This window comes from Eschrichtius robustus, chromosome 16 (assembly GCF_028021215.1).
Source record: "Eschrichtius robustus isolate mEscRob2 chromosome 16, mEscRob2.pri, whole genome shotgun sequence".
Classification (NCBI taxonomy): Eukaryota; Metazoa; Chordata; class Mammalia; order Artiodactyla; family Eschrichtiidae; genus Eschrichtius; species Eschrichtius robustus.
In genome coordinates this window covers 13,898,733-13,920,670 of record NC_090839.1, presented here as the reverse complement: position 1 = coordinate 13,920,670, position 21,938 = coordinate 13,898,733, and the positions used below count along the sequence as shown (strand labels likewise).

At 46.6% G+C, this 21,938-nt stretch overlaps 1 protein-coding gene across 15 annotated transcripts in view; it reads right to left on the bottom strand.

The window, feature by feature from the left end:
* Positions 1-21,102, bottom strand: part of ZMYND8 (zinc finger MYND-type containing 8) — a 130,453-nt gene extending 109,351 nt beyond the window's left edge. For 3 of the 15 annotated variants that reach the window (XM_068565313.1, XM_068565316.1, XM_068565315.1), the window contains exons 1-3: positions 21,036-21,100; positions 20,120-20,353; positions 11,296-11,366 (exon numbers count right to left, since the gene is read on the bottom strand). In XM_068565313.1, the coding sequence (XP_068421414.1) occupies positions 11,296-11,366; positions 20,120-20,133 (85 nt within the window). In that variant the 5' untranslated portion in view covers positions 20,134-20,353; positions 21,036-21,100. Of the gene's footprint in view, positions 1-11,295; positions 11,367-15,142; positions 15,166-15,886; positions 15,979-16,399; positions 16,422-18,877; positions 19,082-19,482; positions 19,635-19,665; positions 19,688-19,826; positions 19,864-20,119; positions 20,354-21,035 lie in introns of those variants that run through there. The other 12 variants (XM_068565303.1, XM_068565312.1, XM_068565306.1 and 9 more) reach the window with 11 other exon arrangements.
* Between the last annotated feature and the right edge of the window lie 836 nt (positions 21,103-21,938).

Here is a 21,938-nt window from a genome sequence, read left to right as displayed (position 1 = left end):
AGAGATGGGAGACCAATTAAAAGACTACTGCAGGGGCTTCCCTGGTGGCACAGTGGTTAAGAATCCACCTGCTAATGCCGGGGACACGGGTTCGAGCCCTGGTCCGGGAAGATCCCACATGCCGCAGAGCAACTAAGCCCGTGCGCCACAACTACTGAGCCTGCGCTCTAGAGCCCACGAGCCACAACTACTGAAGCCTGTGCTCCTAGAGCCCGTACGGCACAAGCGAAGCCACCTCAATGAGAAGCCTGCGCACCGCAACGAAGAGGAGCCCCCGCTCACCGCAACTAGAGAAAGCCCACGCGCAGCAACAAAGACCCAACACAGCCAAAAATAAAAATAAATAAAATAAATAAATTTATTTTTTTAAAAAAGACTACTGCAGTTCACTGGTGATAACCTGAAGAAGAGTGATGTTTACGATATATTATTTCAAGTAAACGACACAAAAAGGCAAAAGGACAGAAGAATCGAGGACAGTCCCACATCCCTGGCCTAGCCAACTGGCAGAGTCCTGGCTTATTCATCATAGTGGAGAAGCAGGTGTTTTGTTAGGGGGTGGTAGGGAGCAGGAGGGAAGGTGGATAGTGAAATCGGTTTTGGACACGTTGAGCTTGAGACACCCATGAACAACAGGTAGGGCAGTCAGGTGGGCAGCTGGCCTTCTGCATCATGACTCAGGAAAAATCTAGGCTGGAAGTAAAATATTTGTGAGTCATAAAGCCACAGATGTGGGCAAGATCACCCAGGAAAAGAACGTGCTGGGCAAGGGGAGGACTTTCAGCAACTCCAGCATTTAATGGAGAAGAGAAGGAGCCAGGGAAATCGAAGGAAAAGCACTAGAAGCGACAGTTTCCAGGAGAAAAATGATCAGCAAGGTCCAATGCCTCTGTGAGATCAAGACACGGCAGTACTGACACCATCCACTGGAGTCTACAGGAAGCCCAGTGATAACCGTTAACGTGGAGGGTCTGGGTGGAGCTGGCAGGACAAAGCAGGAGGTGAGGAAACCAAGATGTGAGTACAAACACTCCTCTTAAGAAGTTTGGCTTTGAAGGGGCCAGAAATAGGAGAACTGCTAATAGGAAAGAGGCAAGGTCAAGAGAGGAAATGTGGAAGAGACCTGAGTATGTTCAGAAGTCTGTACAGGGGACTTCCCAGGCGATCCAGTGGTTAAGACTCTGCGCTTCCACTGCAGGGGGCCACGCGTTCGATCCCTGGTTGGGGAGCTAAGATCCCACATGCTGCACAGCACAGCCAAAAAAATATTAAAAAATAAAATAAAATAAACAAATAAAAATAAAAACAAATGTCTGTACATTCCTCCAAAGGTTAAACACAGAGCTAACCCATGACTCCACAACCACACTCCTAGGTCTACACCCAAGAGAAATGAAAACATACATCCACACAAAAACTCATTCACGAACGTTCACAGCACCGTTCTCCATAATAGCCAAGAAGACGAAACAACTCAAATGTCCATCAACAGATGAATGGATAAAACAAAATATGACAATGGAATAACCCGATGGAACATTATTCAGCCATAAAAAGGAATCAAGTGATGTGTGCTACAACGTGAATGAGCCTTAAAAACATTATTCTACGTGAAAGAAGTCAGACACAGAAGTTCACATATTGAATGATCCCATTTACGTGAAATGTTCAAGATAAGCAAATCCAGAGAGGGAGAGAGTAGATTAGTGGTTGTCAGGGTAAAGGGGCAATGAATGGGGAGTGATTGTTAAATGTTCTAAAATTGACCATAGTGATCACTGCACGATTCTGTGAACGGATTAAAAACCATGTTACTGGGAATTCCATGGTGATCCAGTGGTTCGGACTCCACGCTCCCACACAAGGGCGCGGGTTCTATCCGTAAGATCCTGCAGGCCACGCGGCATGGCCAAAAAAATAAACGAATAAAATTTTAAAAATAAAAATAAAAACCATGTTACTGTTGGGACTTCCCTGGTGGCGTAGTGGTTAAGATTCCGTGCTCCCAATGCAGGAGGCACGGGTTCGATCCCTGGTCAGGGAACTAGATCCCACATGTCGCAACTAAGACTTCCCATGCCACAACTAAGGAGCCCACGTGCGGCAACTAAGACCCGGCGGAACCAAATAAATAAATAAACAAATAATATTTCTAAAAAACACATAAAGATGATCAACATTTAAAAAAAGAACCAAACATGTTACTGTTCACTTTGAAATGCTGGATCTCTGGGCTCCAGGAAAACTGGAAACAGGTGGAGGGAATGTGGAGGGGGAGGGGTGGGAGCACGGGGAGGGCCTGGAATATATAATACTGCACACACCCCCACTGTGAGATGTGGCCTTGCCAAACTCTCTCCCCTCAAGCCAACAGTAAAGGGACCCCCATCAGTGGAGCAAAATGAAATAACTACTCTTTGAAACTTTTAGGCAAAAAAAAAATAAGTGCCGGGATTTCTAAAAGGCCTCAGACCTAGAAAGTTAACTCTAGAGTCATGTGGAGGACGAAAAAGAAGAGGCGGTTCTGTTGAAACTATGGTTGAAAACGGTCCATTGTAGATCACAGTCTTCTGGAGTTACAGTAGTCACATAAACATGTAACGTGGGTCACGCTTCAAAACTGGGGCAAACGCAAGGTTTTCCACAAGTAAACCACAAAGATAAATTGCACGGATGTGCCGACAGGATTCCGTGAACAGACGCACGGATGCTAGGCTGGCGAATAGAAGGTAGAAGGTTTCTCATTTGGAAAGCCGTATCCAACATCCTCAGAGTTCCGGGATATTTTAGACCTTGTTGGGAGAGGAACAATCTGGTAGTTATCTAACTCGCAAATCAATTCCTTCCATTGCACAGTACGTGGATGGCACTTCTTGGGCTGGAGGAGATGTAGAAGAGCCAAAACAGAGTTAAAAATACTGATGCTCATTTCTGAAAAGAAAAATTCTCAGCACTTCCGTATCGCACTGTGATTTAAGAGTGTTTACGGTTTTATTTTCTTATAAACAGTTTCCTTAGGGAAAAAAAAAATGATAGAAGGTCTCTATCTCATAGCCGTCCTCATAAACAACCCCTTTGTGAAACAGTCTTAATTTACATACAACAGTGAGAACGAGGATCCTGTACTAATTGAGGTCTGGGGCTGGTTAGCAAATTGCTGTAATTGTATATCCTCCAGCATCCTGTCTCGGAAAATATATCCATACCCAGGCAAATCTCAGCAAGAATGATACTGTTCAAGATTTTAATATCCTGGGCTTCCGCTGCATCTGTGCATGGTTTCCAAGTGGCTCGTTCCCTTGTGCGGGTGACATTACACAGACATTTTTAAAAATGGTTTCAGCTCTGGCAGCCTGGCATCCATACACCACAATCATTACTGCAAAATGCACACACAGCAGGATCAAGATGCAAGCAGCCCAAACAGGGGAGCCTTTGTATGGAGACGTGAGCTCCCAGCGTCCATCATTTTTCAGACTTTAAGTCCCTGGCCTTGGAGGGGCTTGTTCGGACCTCCTGCATCGTGTGGCCAAAATCCTGCAATGAACAGTGCTGTGCCCAGTCTCACGCAGAGAAAGCAAACCCACAACCCTCCACCGCTTGTGGCCCAGAGATGTGTTTTGTTGGGTTCATGCACGGTCTTTCAGAAACTGGGCTATACGGATCACGTTTCTAAACCAGGCGTTTTTACAGGGGCAAAAAAATAAAATCCCAGGGGGCTTCCCTGGTGGCGCAGTGGTTGAGAATCTGCCTGCCAATGCAGGGGACATGGGTTCGAGCCCTGGTCTGGGAGGATCCCACATGCCGCGGAGCAGCTGGGCCCGTGAGCCACAATTGCTGAGCCTGCGCGTCTGGAGCCTGTGCTCCGCAGCGGGAGAGGCCGCGATAGTGAGAGGCCTGCGCACCGCGATGAAGGGTGGCCCCCGCTTGCTGCAGCTGGAGAAGGCCCTCGCACGGAGATGAAGACCCAACACAGCCATAAAAATAAATAAAAAATAAATAAATTTAAAAAAAAAAAAAAAAACTTGCTTCCTTTAAAAATAAAATAAAATAAAAAAATAAAAAAATAAAAATAAAAATAAAATCCCAGGTGGTGACACCCAGTGAGCCATATTCTTGCTCCTGCTGGTCAGCAATCAAATGGATTGCTCCCCCTTTAGGACAGACACTCTCCAACTCACCAAAGGCCCCAGCACCCCTGGATGCCAGCTACACTCTCCGGTCCATTTGCGGGCCCCTGCAGACATCTCACCTGGGATCCTTGGGATACAGCTCATGACCAAGTACAAAGGTTTAAAATCAAAGATAAAACCTGACCCCAATTCTCCACTTTGCCACTTCATTAATCTCTCTCAGCCTCAGTTTCCGGAACTATAAAATGGGAATAAAAACACCTGTAACACAGCGTTATTATGAGAATCGAATGGAGTAATTTGCATATAATACCTGGCACCTAGTAAGTACTCAGAAAACATCAGCGAAGCAAACACACTTGGCACCTAGACAGTATTTCCGAGTTTTGCTTGAGCATCTTTCAGCAGATCATTACCCCCGGACACAAATGTCAACCTGACATCTTGAAAGCACGAGAGCTTTGTCTCCCGAGGACTAAAATGCTCCGGTAAATGTCAAGGCTGGCGTTATGGCAATGCCTGGCTTGGGAATTATTCAGTTAATAAGTGAGTATGTGTCAGGGGTAAGAGGGTGTACAAATTGAAATTTAGTTAGAGAACCTGAAAGGTCGTACAAACTAGGTGTAGGAACAGAATTAAAGAACTCTGAGCCAATTATTGTCAGAGTTTCTAAGTTTCTCAAGTATAGTACAGTTCGGGGCCTCTTCTCCACCCACAAGTAGGGAATGATGTTGCCAGTTTCCCAAGATGCCTGGTGGTCACCTCATCCTCTTTTGAGGATTACCTCCTTCCCAGTGGGGGCAATGTTGGGGGGTCCAGATGTCTAGATACCAGCCCTTCCCCAGCCAAAGGGCAGAAACATGACACTAGGTAAGGGACTCTCCCTAGGGACTTTGCCCTATTGACCCTGAGGAAGCTGTATACCAGCTCCGCTCCCCAGAGCAGCCCTGGGCCTCCAGCCACTCCCTCAACCCTATGAGCCAACCGACCACCTTCCAGCCCACCCCTTCCTGCTCCAATTAACCAGAGCCGGATTCCATCACTCACAACCAAAGAACCCTGATCGGACGGTACCAGGTGGGAGCTGAAGCACTGAATGTCCCAAAGCATACGAAAAGCAGGCTAGAGAAACAAGTTTGTGTTCACAGAGCCCACACCATCACAACATGGATTTTGAATAATTAGGACTGAAAGAGACATAAGCCTTCAACCCAGCTTTTGCAAGCTGGTCACATTTGGACCAGGCTGACCTCAGCTCTCAGAACCCCAGCCACCCCGTATCATAACTCCAGGCCTTTCTTTGCATATGCGATTTCCTCACCTAACCGGAGAGGTTCTATCAGAAAGGTTCGCAGGACACAGAAGCGGCCAGTCACCTGGCCATACGATGACCCTGGAGGATAGGAACTCACCTCCACACAAAGAAAGCCATCCAACACAATCCCTGGGGAGAGAGGAAGGTCTCCCTCGAAACCAAGTGACACCATCCCCCTCATGATTCCCCACCAGAACAGGGGTTCCAAAGGCCCTGAGAAAATCAGTCCAAAAGGCTGCAGACCGGATTTCTTCAAATGTCTCAGAGGATAGGATGCCAGTCCCGAACCTGCCTGCTGGGGTGCCCTACGCAATTTTTTTTATTGATTTGCAGTATTATATTAGTTTTAGGTGTATAGCATGGCGATTCAGTATTTTTGTAGATTATACTCCAGTAAGTTATTACAAAATAATGACTGCAATTCCCTGTGCTGTACAATATATCCCTATTGCTTATCTATTGTATTTTACACATAGTAGTTTGTATCTCTTAATCCCATACCCCTATCTTGCCCCTCCCTGCTTCCCTCTCCCCACTGAAAATCACTAGTGCTTTCTATATCTGTGAGCCTATTTCTGTTTTGCTATATACATTCAGTTGTTTTATTTTTTTAGATTCCACATATAAGTGGTATCATGCAGTAATTGACTTATCTCACCAAGCCTAACATTCTCTAGGTCCATCCATATTGCTGCAAATGGCAGAATTTCATTCTTTTTTTAGAGCTGAGTAATATTCCACTGTGTGTGTGCACGCACGCATGCACATGTGTACACATATATCTTCTTTAACCCTTCATCTGTTGATGGACACTTGGATTGCTTCCATATCTTAGGTATTATAAATAGTGCTGCTACAAACAATGGGGTGCACGTGTCTTTTCAAATTACTTTTCTTTTTTTCATATATATACAACCAGGAGTGGAACTGCTATAACATGGTAGTTCTATTTTTAGTTTTTTGAGGAAACTCCATACTGTTTTCCACAGTGGCTGCACCAATATACCTTCCCACCAACAGTGTACAAGGGTTCCCTTTTCTCCACATCCTCACCAACACTCATTATTTGTAGACTTTTTGATGATAGCCATTTGGACAGGTGTGAGGTGATATCTCGTTGTTATGATTTGCATTTCTCTGATGATTAGCGATGTTGAGCATATTTTCAGGTGCCTGTTGGCCATCTGTATGTCTTCTTAGGAAAAATGTCTATTCAGGTCTTCGGCCCGTTTTTTGATTGGGTTGTTTGTTTTTTTGATACTCAGTTATATAAACTTTATATATTTTGGATTATACAATTCTTCATTAACTACCTCCATGCCCTCTTCCTGGAGGCTGGAAGCAGGGAAAGAAGCAGAACTTGGTGAGTAGGGTTTCCACCTGATAGGCTTATCAACAGGAGCTCATCCCTCCTCAACTGATTCTAATCATGGCTAACATTTCTGAGCACTCGCCATGTCCCAGCACTGTTCTGGGTGCTTTGCACATGTGAGCAAGTTTAATCTCAACCATAATCCTCTATTTTTATCATCCCCATGTACAAGGGGAAACTGCGCCACAAATACAGCTAGGCAGAGGGCAGCCAGAATGCAAACCCAGGGAGTTTGACTCCAGAAGCCAGGTTTTCTTAAACCTCCATGCCATCCTGCCTCTCAAATGGGAGGGAGAGGTTGACCATGGGGGTGTAAGGCCTGGAGAGAGAAGGAGCCTAACACTGTAGCAGAAGAGACCATCAACAAACAAATAAATAGAAGTACAAGGTCATGGACAAGGGCTTCCAAGAGCCTTTCAGAATGCCACGAATGTTCAACTACCTTGATCTGGGCCGTGGTCCCACAAGTGTATACACGTGTTAAAGTTCACCAAGCTGAACGCTGAATGTAAGATTTTAAGTATACCACAAAACGGTAAAGAATGGCAGATGGCAGGAGCCGCTTTCTCACTGTGGGAGTGGGAAATTACAGATAAGTAAGGAGAGAAGGCTGGAATGATCCATGTGGTAATGGATCAGAACTGGAGACAAGTGTATGAACTCAATTTAACAGAGATACAGATAGAAATATTTATAGATGTGTATACATGTGGGTTCCTATACACATATATATGTTTCTTTGCTCGGTCAGCTGACAGAACCTAGAAGCAGACACCTCAGCAGCAATAAGCACATCCAGCACCCAGATCTTGGTTTCTAAGGCCATTCTCCAATAACAACCAGGGGCCTTGGGCAAAATATACAAGATGAGCCTAGAGCATCCTGCAGTGCCAGAAATTAAGAAAGTGTTCAATCAATCACTCAACCGACAATGACGTCAAAGGGACACAGGAGCCGACTGAAAAGTGCTCCCAGTGGCCAAAGCTAGAACAATCTGAACAACAAAATAAGTAATACAAAACCCAAAGTATAAAACAGTTGAGTCCTTGCTGATATAAATAAATAAATGGCTGAACAAATAAATGGGAGAAACAAGACAGATCTCATATAGAACAACATGAAATAATTTATGTAGATACTCTGGCCTTCGGGAGCTGGAGCATGGCTCCCCACACTTCCTAAGTGTGGGCTGGGCACTGTGACTTCCTTCCAAAGAGGAAGGGGAGAAACCTGACAAACACTCCCTTGGCCAAGTGATCAAGGTCAACACCACCAGTGATAAATCATGTTCATAATATATACCCTTGATATGATGTGATGGAAACGGCCCTTTAAGGTCTTCCTCTCAAAAACCCATAATTCCGGGCTTCCCTGGTGGCGCAGTGGTTGAGAATCTGCCTGCCAATGCAGGGGACATGGGTTCGATCCCTGGTCTGGGAAGATCCCACATGCCGCAGAGCAGCTGGGCCTGTGAGCCACAGTTACTGAGCCTGCGCATCTGGAGCCTGTGGTCCGCAACAAGTGAGGCCACGATGGTGAGAGGCCCGTGCACCGCGATGAAGAGTGGCCCCCGCTTGCCACAACTAGAGAAAGCCCTCGCACAGAAACGAAGACCCAACACAGCCATAAATAAATAAATAAAATAAATTTTAAAAACCCATAATTCCGGCCCACTCCAATCCAACCATGAGAAAAACATCAGATAAACCCCAAATGAGGATCATCCTACAAAATACCTGACCAGTTTTCCTCCAAACTAGCAAGACCATCAAAAACAAGGAAAGTCTAACAAACTGTCACAGCCAAGAGGATTCTAAGGAGACACGACAGCTAAATGTCATGTGGGATCCGGGATGGGGTGCTGGAAGAGAAAAGGGATCTTAGTGGAAAAACTAAGGAAATCTGAACAAAGCATCAACTTTAGGTGGTAATAACACACCGATTCATTAATTGTGACAAATGGACCAGACCAATGTACGGTGTTAATAACAGGGGAAAAACTGTAACTCTGTGTGTGTAACTATGTGTGTGTGCGTCGGGGGGGTAGTATAGGAACACTGCACTAGCTTCACAAGTTACCTGGAAATCTAAATCTACAACTGCTCTGAAATTAGAAGTTTATTTTTAAAAACATAACAGAAAATGATGGCATGGCTCCTGTGGATAGGGTGGCCACTGAAGGCCTCCCTCAGGAACTGACGTCTGAGAAGGAGCTGACGTCTGAGAAGAAGCTGAGATGAGAACTAGGCAGCAGGACCCAGGGCGGCGTTCCCGGCAAAGGGCCCCCAGGAGAGGACGGGGAGGGGAGGGAGGCTGGGGAACTCAAGTGGGGTCAGGTGCACAGAGTGTCTGTCACAAGGTAAACAAAAGTGAAGGAAGCTAAAGGGGTCAGGCCAGGCAGGTTGGTCACAGTCACTTCAGACTGGAGCCTGAGGGCGCTGGAAGGTCAGTGGAGGGACTCAGCAAGATGAGATGTACCTGATGGAGTGTTTTTCCAAGATCGCCCTGGCTGCTGTCGGGAGAGGATGTGGTGGGGCAGATAAGGGATGATGATGACCCCAGAGAGGTCCCACCTCGGACGGCCCAGAGACAGAGGATGAAGGGCTAGGAGCACCCGGGGGTCTGCAAGAAGACAAGAAGCGGGGTCTCCACGCTCAAGGGGAAGAGAAGAGGGGTCTCCACACGCAGAGGGAAGGGCCTGAGCTGAACAGGCCTCCTGCTCTGGCTGACGGTCCCCGATTCTGACCCTTCTGGAGAAGTCTCCACAACGGGGCTCCAGGGCCTTCCAGGCACTGAGCGCTCAGGAAGGAAGCACCTCCTTGGAGTCCGAGCCTCGGTTCGGTTCGATCCCATTCTACACTTTCTACCTGGGAGACATTACCACTCGGAGCCTCGGTTTCCTCAACGGCAAAATGGGAACACCACCTCCCACTTCTTGCCAGGTAAGAAAAGGCTCCTGGACCCTACAAGCACAGCCTTCATAAATGCCGCCAGCAAGTGTTACTTTTACAAGAGTAAGCCCAAAGTGGAAGGAATCTTAGAATCTCATCTGACAGCCCGTTTTACAGATAAGAAAACAGGGGCAGAGCCAGAACGTGTCCAGGAGAGCGGCAGAGCAAGGACAGCGAGCCCGGCTCCCAGCTCTCGTTCTCTGGGCTCCCTTCTCCACACTTGATTCTGACCCCAAAGCGGGGGGGGCGCTGAGACACGCTTCCCCATCAGCAACTGTCTCCAAACACCTCTTGTTCAGACTCCCCCGTGGCTCTCCTCACCATCAGAGGTGCTGCGGGCCCAGCCTGGGCTGGGGTGGGGGGGCTCTGGTGAAGGGGAGCAGCCCCCCGACTGGGCCCGCCCCCCCCCCCACCAGGCACCGACCACCCACCCGGACAGCCTGGCCTGCCCACCTGAGGGGCCTCCCCTCCTCTCTGAACCAGGCCCAGGTCCCCATCAGGCAGGTCAGGCAGCAACAACGGCCAGCCTCTGCTTCCCAGGTCACCACCGTGCCACCACTATCTGACCCTCATCTTTGCCCACAATGACACGCTGTCTTATCAAAATCCTCAAAAAGCTCTGTGGTCTCAGACGACTTTACGGTGAAGCTCTTGGGCTGGATGGGAGTCTTTCTGGCCGAGTCTGTACTCACCCTCTGTCTAGTCCTTCCCGCCTCCCCCCCAGACCCCAGCACAGGTACTCAGCGACTTGTTTAAAGAATAACACCACCGTGGTACAACAACTAAGTTTGGAGATGAGCATTTTCATCCACCACAGAGGTGAGAAATGTTCCCGCAGCTCATTTCTAAAAGCACCCTGAAGGCAAATGTGAGTAACTGCTTCCTTGTGGGAACCCTCGTGAAATCTCACACAGACCAATCCAAAAGTACCAATGCCTCAATTAGAAGATCCTTGAGGAGCTCTAACACAGGATTCTGAATAGAAGCACATACCACGTTTACTCTGATTTGCACAATTCTGTCCTACATGCAAACACTGGCCCCAGCATTCCAGGAAGTCCTAATGTTTCCCTTTAATCTCTAACCAAGACCAACGTTTTCCAAGGAAGTGGGTCACCTTCGTTCCACCTCTGCGATTCCAAAGAGGCCTGTTACTGAAATCAGAAACCTAGCAGCAGCTGGAGACTCCAGTTGCTTCTAGAACATGCTTTATTTAAATTGATTCCCGAAAGTCACCCTGCAGAGAGCTAGCCAGCCGCCCTCCGTCATGACACTCACATGTAAAATTTACTGTCGGGACAATTTCCGACAGGTCGGAACACCTACACAGACACGCCAAGGGAAAGCAAATCAAAAGGAGATTTCTCTATAAATGAGGTTCATCCATCAAAGGTGCCAACCTCTCAAAATCGGAGTGTTAGAGCCTCGACCCGTAAGCCACACTTCACTGCACTGAAACAACAAGAAAAAGAAATTCCAATTTCCTCCTCTGCTCTGGATAGATAATACGAGATTTTTACTTACCTTTAGAGCGAGTAGAGATATCCATGCCCTCCACCACCTCCTGTTCTGTTTTTATTTCCTCTTCAGCCAAGCTGAAACAGAGCAAATTATGTTCACGTTTAGGTAGACTGAGAACTTGCCCCATGGGGGCGGTTGTTTAGAAGTTCTAACAACAAACCCACATTTTTCAGACAATCTTCCAAGGGTAGGGGGAAAGGAACCCACACCTGATTTCAAACAAAGTGTTGAGTCCTATAGGAGTGTTTTTAAACACTAGCTTGTTCTTTAAGTCAAATTACTATTCCAGTTGTCATGCTATTGGAAGATGCAAAAGGCTTTTTTAAGACACAATTACAATCTACCCCCATGGACCAATGAAAACCCAGCCTTCAAGTAAATAAGTTTCTCATTGTTAACACTGGGTTCAGGTTGGAGGTGGTTTTCGGGGTACCCAGAGTTCAGATCTCTGAATACTGCAAGGCAAAGAGTATCTTCCCAGACCTCCTGGCTAAATCTTACTATTTCCCGATGAGGCAGGAACATGAAAAAATATATAGGTTAAGTTACAAAGTAGAAAAATATGCTCAGGCTAGAAGCAAAAGGCCTGGTCTCAAAACATTCAAACCACCAGCACTTAGCCCAGGAATTAGGATTGGGGTCTCCACACTCCCAACCCCTGAGATATTTCCTCTCTGTAGCAGGCATGGCTTAGAGAAAGCATTCAGCACTCGTTTGAGCTGTGACTAATTACCCCCACCACAAAAGTGGAATGAGGAAGGATTATTTAAAAGACAGGCTGAGAGCTGGGGGTTGGGATAAGAAACAGGGAAAACAGGCCCCTCTGCTGGGCCATCCACCAGAATCTTCTCTCGCTCTCTCGGCTGGAACTCCCCGCTGAACAGGGTGCGGGCCATTCCCTATCTTCCCCACGGACATACACACACCTCTCAGGCCAAGCCAGGAAAGTTCTGCTTTTCTAAGTGCCAACAGTTTGAGGTGCTGGAACTTTCCAGGCATTCAGCTGACAACGAAGTGATAAGAACCTGAGCAATTATTCTAGATGCAATTCCATCGGACTGTGGTTCAACAAGAAGAAATGGGTGCATCTCCAACTGAGATGGCTAAAATCTTCCACCTGGAAGACTCAAAAACCAGGACAGGGGGGACGCTCGGTAAGGCAGGAAGGATCAGAATGTCCCTTCTGTGTTTCGTGGTCTGAGACTGTGACGAGACAAAAGGTAAGTCCCAAAAGGCCTGGAACCTCAGGGTCAGATGGAGCTGCGTTTAGGAGAGTTCCGTGTTTGATGGGACTAGATAGAAAGGGAGAGATGAGAGCTGAGAATTAAGTTAGAAGAACTTAAAGGCCTCCAACTTCACTGGTCCCAGCAGAGAGAAGAAACAGAAAGGCAGCATGCTTTTAAATCAGAATGTTAACACATTTAGGTCTCTGATATTGAACCCCGTTGACAATTTCATCCACACAGCCTTTGTAGAGAACGCCTGGGACACAAATCACCAAAGAAACAGCAGACATGTTGTCACAAATGGTTTTCATCAGAAGACATTGCTTCTGAAATTTAAACATGTCGCTAACGTGCACTAATACAACCGTGATTTGTGGCAGGTGATTTTAGAACTGATACTTTTTACTCCAACTTAATAAGGCAAACAATCTCAACTCAGAAACACACCCTGCCTGCGACATCCCCAGACTGTCCAAATGGATACTGCTGATGGTTTTTTGCTTGGGGTGATTGGAAATAAATTTTAACAGAAAGCCCCATGCGGCCCCTTCAAAGAGGGGGAGATGGTCAGCTTCAAAAAAACAAACAGCAACCCTGATCTTTCCAGCAACTAGAATTCTGCTCCCCTCTCTAGCATGAAGTATGTGAAATCCTAAACTTCTTGAAACGGATCCCATATTTTGAGTGATGGAGAAAACGCTAATCTGGGATCCAACCAAAATGTTTGGTAGTGAAAAGAAACAATTATGCATTACAGACTCCCCCAAACCCACTTGAAGGATTTCTGCAGCGCTGAAAACATTCAAAGGTGTATTGATCATGGAGTTGGGCTGCATTCAAGAGAACAATTATTTGGCTTGTAACAGCCTAGAGGAGGCTGAATACTTCAGGCAGGAAAGCCGCTGAGAGGCTAAGAAAATGCAAACTAGCGATGGGGTGGCTATATGCTGCTGAGTTTAAGATAATTCTGGAGCAGAAAAGAGGGAAAAGAAAGTTAAGCTGTTTTATCTTTCCAAGTATTACAAAGTGGGCACCATAATCAGCTAACTTTAGCAATAGCACCACCAGGATTTAGCCAAGGATTTGAAGGACAACAATTTCAGAAAACCATCTTTTTCACAGATCAGCAAGCCATCCTTTCAAAGGGAACCCATGCATGCACATGCATGCACACATATACACACACACACACACACACAACTTGTATTTGACTAAAGGAAATTGCAATGTCTATGCATCTAAAGGAAAAAAATTTTTAAAAACTTCATTTACAAAAGCAAAGACCAGAATGCAAAATTAGTCATTTTGAATAGCCACATCTAAAGGGACTTCCTTTTTTCTACACCACTGATCTCATTTTTTTTTTTTTTTTGGTTTAGTGTTAAGTACTAGTATGTTATTAGGGAAAAAAAAAAAAAAAACTATGAATATTACATCAAAAGTGGTGGTGAGAAAAGATTTGTACCTGTCTGAACGCCCCACAGATCTTAGTCAATTTAGGTTAAGAACTGTTCAGTCATTTGGAGGGAAAAAAAAACAGTCAAATAATAATTGTTAAAAAGAAAAAGCAGCTGCGTCTGAAGAAAAGACTTTGAACTCTCGTCATTAACACATTAAAGTCTATTAGAAAATACATAGCATTTTTCCTTCCATATCTGCTAGCTTCCAGCAACCCCAATTATTTAAATCCTAAACAATGGAACAAGCAGCCCTTGTTTCAAACTGACATTACTTTTTTTTTTTTTTTAAGGTCAACTGGGGAGGCTGGGGCCCGCTAAAGGAAAGGGTAAAACTAGCTGAAAATCTCACCCCAACAGGACAATACACCATCAACTAGTTGTATACATTGTATGTTCCCACCACCATCACCTCTTGCACTCACGGTTCCCCTAAGTCACTTGCCCCTGGATTTCACAAACTGATACATTTCAGGCAATTAAAGAAGAAATAACAAGCGCCTGCACGTACAACCAAGACCATCCCATCCCGTCCCAGAAAGAATAAAAGATTTCTCCCCCAATGCCTGAGCAAGAAAACCTCTGCTTACTTCTTCACCTGCATGCACTGGAAAAGAGCAATTAAAAGTTGCAGATGAACTGCACCTCCAGGATGTTTTAAGCCTTCTGATTTTTAATTCTGAAGACTCAAGGCTGGTCCGTAATTCCCAGGAATCCCATCCCCTCAACACTTCCAGGAGAGAGAGAAAAGAGAAAACATCTAGTTTGGACAGAAAACTGCCTGGAAACACAATGCCCAGATATTTCTTTTCCCCAAGTGCCCCTACTATTTGACTGTTAACCAAGAATATCTAACCCCTCTAGAATATATAACCAGCATGCACAAGAGTCTGGGTCTACAGCTGAGGATCATCACACAGCAATTCAAGAATCATGCAATCATTCGAAAGGACTTTTCCTTCAGCTTTTTACTTTCATTCAAAATACCAAAGTGGTCCAGGCTGTAAGAAATATTTCATCCCCAAGACACAAACATCTTTCCTCTTCTAGATCACAAAATAGTGAACATCAAAATCAAAACACCATGCTGCCCTAAATCTGCAATTAATTTCTTTAAAAATTGGGGGGAGGGGAGGGAATGGTTAGCAGCTTTATATAAGCACTCACCTAAAACAGGCAGAGTCATCGGTAGCTAAGCTATTTATGCAGGATTCTTAAAATGGCGTCTGGCAACACTGCCTCATTCCTGTATTGAAGCTAAAATGGTAGCAGTTTGTTCAATAGCTGTAGCTCTTGCTTAAGCAGCCCTGCTAGTTTCAAAGCCACCTTCCTAAATATCAGAACTAGGAAAAGCTCAACCAAAGGACACCAACAACCCAACGTTTAGAAGCTTGAAAAAAAAAAATCTGCAGTGACAGGGGGAGTTTGTGAAGTCACAGGTTCCTAAGGAAAACCCTTCCCTTTCAGATCCTGAGCCTTCAACGTGAGGCTCTAAAATGAGGCCCCCTTGCCCTCGAATTAGGTGGGTGGAAGGTGAGGAATTAGGCAGCCCTGTGGCACAAAGTGCAGACAGACAGGTGTCTGTGCAAACAACCGAACTGTTAAAAGGGCGCAGCTTGGGGAGGGGGAGGAAGCCCATTCCCCCTTTCTGGTAGATGAGAAACCAGCTCTGCATCCCTACCAAAGAAGAGCTAGGGAAAATGAGAAGTGCTTCCAGGGCAGCAGGCGTGTGAAGGGCTGCACCCCAGCCCGAGGCCAAAGTCAAATAAAAAGGCTGTTTAATAAGCCTGAAAACGGCCACCAAACACCCAGCCAGTCCTAAGACAGTTAACATCAAGGAAAGATAATCCGAGTCTGCAGAGAAGAAACAACAGGAAAACATCGCCCTTAGCCAAGGCGCAGGATACTCACAAATTAGATTTTTGTCCACCCCCAACAGAGCCCTCAAAATTAACCATGGGTTTGGCAAAACCCGCTTTCACAGGCCAAGCTAAGAGCCTCATAGTGGATAATGTAATTTACTGTTACAGGTCTGCGCATGGCCTCAGAACTCTCCTGGTGCTGCGGGTGGAGAGTTTCAAGGTGACTGTTTGTGAGCTTCAGGAGAGAAAGGAGGGCACAGTGCCCAAGGCTGCACCAGGGCAAGGACGGGCGGCTGGCTCCCGGCCGGCCGGTAGGTAGGTAATCTTGATGACGAGGGACAGGCCGGCAGCCCAGCTTGCTGCAGTGCTGAAATGGCTCCTGCCTGCTTGTTTATCAGTAAGCAGAGTGGGATGGAGGGGGAAGGGCATCCATAGCCTTAGCAACCTGAAGCCAAGGGTGAATCCTTCCTTCTTTCTGCCTTTGAGAGCAAGAAAAGGGCTGCTACACAGATTCCCTTCCTCCTCCTCTGCTGTGGGGTGGCCAAGGCACTTTTGCACGTACCTTTCTTTTCAGGGTCAAACCAGAGGCAAAGCCAGACCTAGGGCTTCCCAGCTGAAAAATGTTTGTGGCCTCTGCCCAGGAGAGAGAAGGGGGGGAAAGGAGGCAAAAGAAACAAAGAGATCACACATGTGAAGTGGCTGGACTTTGGAAAAAAAGAAAAACCTACCTTTGCCTTCAGGGTTTTCTGGGCTGCTGTCACCCCCTCCCCTTTTTGAAATGGTGACTCATTTCCACCCCCCCCTCCTATTTAAGACCTGAAGCCATTTCCCCACTGTTCTCCCGGGGAAAGAAAAGGGGGAATGTTTTGTTTAAAAGAAAAGGGGTAACAAGAAAGAAAGAAAAGAAAAGAAAAAAAAAAAAAAAAGCTATTGTTTTCATCCCTAATTTATAATCCAGGAGGCCCCATTGTTTCTTTCTTTCTGACTCAAATCTTTGAGCTGTTAATTATAAAAGTAACTGGACTCAGCTCCAGAAGGCAAACCACGTTCCTGAGCAGCAATTAGAAAAACTCTGTAGAAAGTTTACTGAGTGATTATATATAATTAATTCTTAGTTACAGACAGAACACTGACCATTTTCTGGAGCTAATAAAAGCAGTCACTCCCGCTCCCCCACACGAATGCCACTTAATTTCCCAAAGCAGAAAGTGAATCCATCCTGGAGGGTCTTGAAGGAAAAAAAAAAAAAAAAAAAGGAGAGGAATCAAAAGCTCCAGTGTGTCTGTGTTTGTTCCTTGCAGCTGTACATCCTCTTTGGGGACTGAAGAGGCAGAAGGAGAAAGGAAAACAGCCCAACGTTCTGTTCCTCCCTCTGCAATTTACAAACGTGGCAGAGAGAGGACCATCTACCTTGATGTAAAAAAGAAAGGGGGGGGAGGGGAGATGCCCTAGGCATGGAATGTAGGAGACGCTTCAGCTCCGCGGATGTGCTTTTCCTAAAAGGAACAAAGATGGTAGAAATTTCCAGAAGGCCCGCTCTCGGTCCAGCCACTGCAATTGTCAATCTGTAACCTTTCCTCCAAGTCTATTGGTTCAAAAGCTGGAGAGAGAAACCCCATTGGGCTGCACCGTGAGCCTGCACTGCTGTCCCTAGCTAGTCCTGCTGCAATGCAGACATTTATTTTTTTTCCCCCTGAGTGAAACTGGAAAACAATGCTACCTTGAGAGCCATTAACTTTTACAGACTCATGTTTGGTGGTGCCCCCAGGACCAGAGGCAAGTGGCTGGCTTGCTCCAGGGCTGAGAACTTGCTGGGCCTGCACATCTGAAAACAGATCTTGGCTTTGCAAACCTGTGGGAGCCATTTTAATGCAAGCTTTTGGAGGACAAATGCCTTGCCCTTAGGTTTCCTTCCAGCCCAACAAATGCACCATTATGCAAACACTGACGGCACCAAACCAGGAGTCTTGTGATTAGATATTGCTTCCAAGGAGGCCACAAGAACCTCAATATGTAATTTCCATTTACAGCCAGGAGATAAGAACAAAGAAAACAGCTAAAGCCTCTGAACTTTCTTGTGTGGGGTAGTAGCACGCAAGCAGTTCAGTTCTAAGTATGTTACATCATTAACGGCCTGTCCTTTTACTCTAAGAAGCTGGCCTGTCTTGCAAAGACGTCTCAGCTTAGAATTGGGTACATTCCTCATTATTAAATGAGCCTTTTTCCAACTGGTTCTCAAAGGTGGGTTGCTGGACACCGGTTTAAAAGAAGAAAGATTATTGACCATAAAGTTGGCATAACACAGCAACCGAATATACTTCCAGCATTTACAGTCCTGCTGGATTGGTCTCCAGGCTGGAAATTTATGCAGTGAACTTCTAGGGAAATTCTGAAGCAAATGCTAAACAAGAAGCTACTTTTGTCACTCTGAAGTTCTAGCTGCAGCCTTAAGAGATCAGAAGAAATGTAAAAAGTGAGAAATAAATCAGAAGTAAAGGTAAGTGTGCATATACAGATGTGTGGGTCAGGCTTGGAAAAAGGCCGGGTCTGTTGTGTACTGAGTCCTGAATCAAGACCAAGTTTGGTGGTGGGTGGGATTTTTACAGACATGTAAGTATCTTAAAACATAAGGACTCACACCACCACCCCCAGCTCCTCCCCACCCCCCATGTTTAAGGCTCTGTGACGCTTAAGACCAAGCAGTTTCCTTACATTTCACAAGCAGATCACCTACCCAGAGTTTTCTATCTAATATCCAAACAATCCCAATTCAAGGTCTCCAGTCAAGTCACAATGAACTGAACGTTTCTTCCCTGAGGGTAAACAGGAAGTATAATCTTCAATCCTAGCCCTAGGTTATCAGGAAAAACAGTGGATTCAAACAGTCACCTAAAATCAAGACACTATGAAAAAGCCCTCCTTGGGTTCCTGCTCATAAAAAGCCCCCAACGGCTGGAGCCAAGACCCCCTGTTACAAACAGACCCCAAATGTTCGCCAAACTCTTTATACATGGTCACAGAAATGGATTGCTTTACTTACCCAACAAATGTTCAAGCAACCGTCTCATTTTTCCACAGTTAAGAAGAGAGAACAGGCTGGCAGATTTGGGACTTGATCAAAAAGGAAATTTTTTTAAACAGTTACACGGGATTATTAAAAACACACACAACAACAACACAACCCAACCACTGAATATGGAATGCTGTCATGAGCCACAGACGTGATTTTATTTCCTCTGCACTCTATCACACAGGAGGACAGAGGATGATACAATGTAAAAAAAAAAGGGAAAGGAAAATGAAAACAAGGAGAAAAGATACATGAGTCCACTGAAAACCATGCAGGAGGAGAAAACTAAGGGATTCCAAAAAAGACTCCTCAGATTTATTGCAGGATGTTGTCCAACATCTCTCCCCCACCCCCCCTCCTACACTCCCCCCCCGGCCCCCCATCCCCATCCCTACTCCAAAAACTTCCTCCAAAGCCTAGAAAACACTTTTCAGAAACATTTGCAGGCTGCAGGCTGGCTTTGCAGAAGAACACTCTGTATCAATAGAAGTCAGGAAAAAAGGCTGAACAATGTAGTTTCAAGTGAAGAAACCCTGTAGGAAGAGAAAAGACCATGGGGAGACACCACCACCCACCTAGGCCCCAGGAGCTAGGATCTGTCCTTAGCACTGCTCTGCTGAGGGCTTGGTTCTTTTGCAAACACACGTCCTCTCTGGTCAGAACTGAGTCCAGCCTTCCCAGCACCTCTTTGGAGAGGTAAACTTGCCTGCTTTGCTGTCTGCCATGAGCTCTCCTTGGAGGGGAGCCTGCTTGCTTACCTTCCATTTTCTTCCCCCAGCAGGCATGTGACACAAGAGAAGACAAGAGTGCAAGGGGGAGGGGGGGGGAACTGCTCAGAGAAAGAGAGAGAGAGGGAGAGAAAAAGAGAGAGGAAGGAGGGGGGAGAAAAAAAAAAAAAAAGCTTCTTTTTTGGCAATACCAGGATCTAGCTTCACACTCTTCTAGAAACACCATGTCCTGGTGGAAGAAAAGGTGTGCCAGGCCCTTGCCAGTTTGCAAAACCGAGCTCTGGCTAATGGCTACTTAGCCATGTGACCCAAGAAAGCAAAAAAAAAAAAAAAAAAAAAAAATCTCTCTAAACAGTTCCAAGTTAACCTAAGTGCTGTAGGGGTGACTGTGGCACAGCCAGCCACAGAGAAATCACACTGCTCGCCCACAATGCGGATGTCTCAGAGGGAGGGGGAGAAAAGATGGTTAAAAAGTCGAGCTTACCTCTGTGGATGCATTGTTAACACTGTGTAATGTCAATACTTATAAAACATGGAGGACAGGCTCCTAGTTCTCACAGAAAAAGGGTTTGGCACTTCGGCTTGATGATCTGGCCGCCTAATAAAAGCTCATCCCCGATTGGCTGCCCCGGCAAATCGGAGTGTAAGGCGGCCCCGGATTGGCTGAAACACTTCCTGAGCGATTATCTTTGTGAGGCTCTGGTGAGCAAGAGCCATCCTGTGCATAGAAAAAGACAGGCTAAGCTAGGCCTTTTGCAGCAAGAAAAACTTAGGAAAGGGGCCCGCAGACGCCCTTCTCCCACACCCTGGCCAGATTTCGCGGCACGAGCAAACCAGTGCAGCCAGCCTGACCTGCTCCAGCAAAGCCCGAGGCTCAGAGGCCACAGGCAAGAGAGTTTCGGGGGTGAGCTGCAAGGGCTCACCCTCATCTGCCCCCACGGAAACGGCTCTCTCGCTGGGAGGAAGGCTGGCTCTCTTCTAGAACAATCCAGCAGAATGTTCTCCCCACCACCCGCGGGGGGGCGGGGAAGTGAAGCCGAAGAGCGGGGAGGCCCAGGAAAACAGCCCAGGGGGCAAGAGAAAGAAGAAGCTGGAGCCAGGCCTCTGAGGCAAACCGGACGGGCCAGGCGAGCCCCCCAAGTCACTCCAGGGCAGCCCTGGCTTCCCAGAGGACAGAGCACTTCGGGCTGAGAGGGGAGGAGGGGAGCCAAGTGGTCAAGTTTGCATCGTCATTATCAAAATGCCTCCTGGACAAAGCAGACCAGAGAGCCACTTGCCTGCCCCAGCCCAGAATCTAACCTGTCGTCACCCCGCCACCCCCAGCCAGAACTCAGAGGAAAGCCAAAATGGGTTCCTGCCTCCCTGCCAGGATGCCAGGGGGCCCCCCTCCCCATCCTTACCCTAAGAAAAGCCAAAGGCGCTCCTAGCAGGCCACATGCCTAGATCTACAAACTTCCCTTCCCCTCCCAGCCCCCTCCCCCAGCGCTGAGGCCTGCTAAACCTGTCAGTTAAACAAAAATCTGACTTCCGTATTAGTCTGCGATGGCTTCAGCTTCCTGCCTATTAACCCTCTCTCAGACTCTGGGCCTGGCTGGGAAAAACTAGGCCCTGAGAGCGCAGAAAAGGCCTGTGGAAAAATACCAGCGGCAGCTCTCCCGGCAGATGCAGAAAGAGAGAGAGAGAGAGCCGCTGTCTCTCGCCTTGGCTTCCCAAGGAGGCGTGTACCTTCTGAATCCAGGGCACAGGCAGTGCCTCTCGGGCTGAGAAGCCATTTAAATCCAGAGGGAGAAAGAAAGATGTCAAACTCAGCCAGGGAACAAGAACCCCCATTATTAGTCAGGCCTACACCCACTGCTTAGACCTTCCTGCCACACAACCAGCCCTGTAAGGATGTTCCTGGGAAACTGGGCCCTCGGTGGCAGAAAATCCCATGAGCTTTGTAAGGATTCTTGCTTAAATTTATTTCCACAGAGAACGGCTTCTTCGGGTCCCCAAAGGCAGGTGGAACAGCTATTTCACACACAGCCCTACCCCACCCCCATCTCTCTGGCACTGCTCCCCAGTAAAATATTAACTACTGTTGCAGAACTGCTTATAATTCCACCCATTTCAATAGTATTAGGAGGTCTTTGCCTGTTTCCTCTGTCAAGCTGTCTTGGTCGTGGGTCTGTAGCCTGAGAAAGAAAAAGCAAATCCAAAAGGATCTTAAAGCATCCCTGCTCACTTGCTGCTGCTTTTTTTTTTTTTAAAGACAAGGTGCTTAATTAACAAGGTCTTTTTTAAAACAGCAAGCGGGAACAACA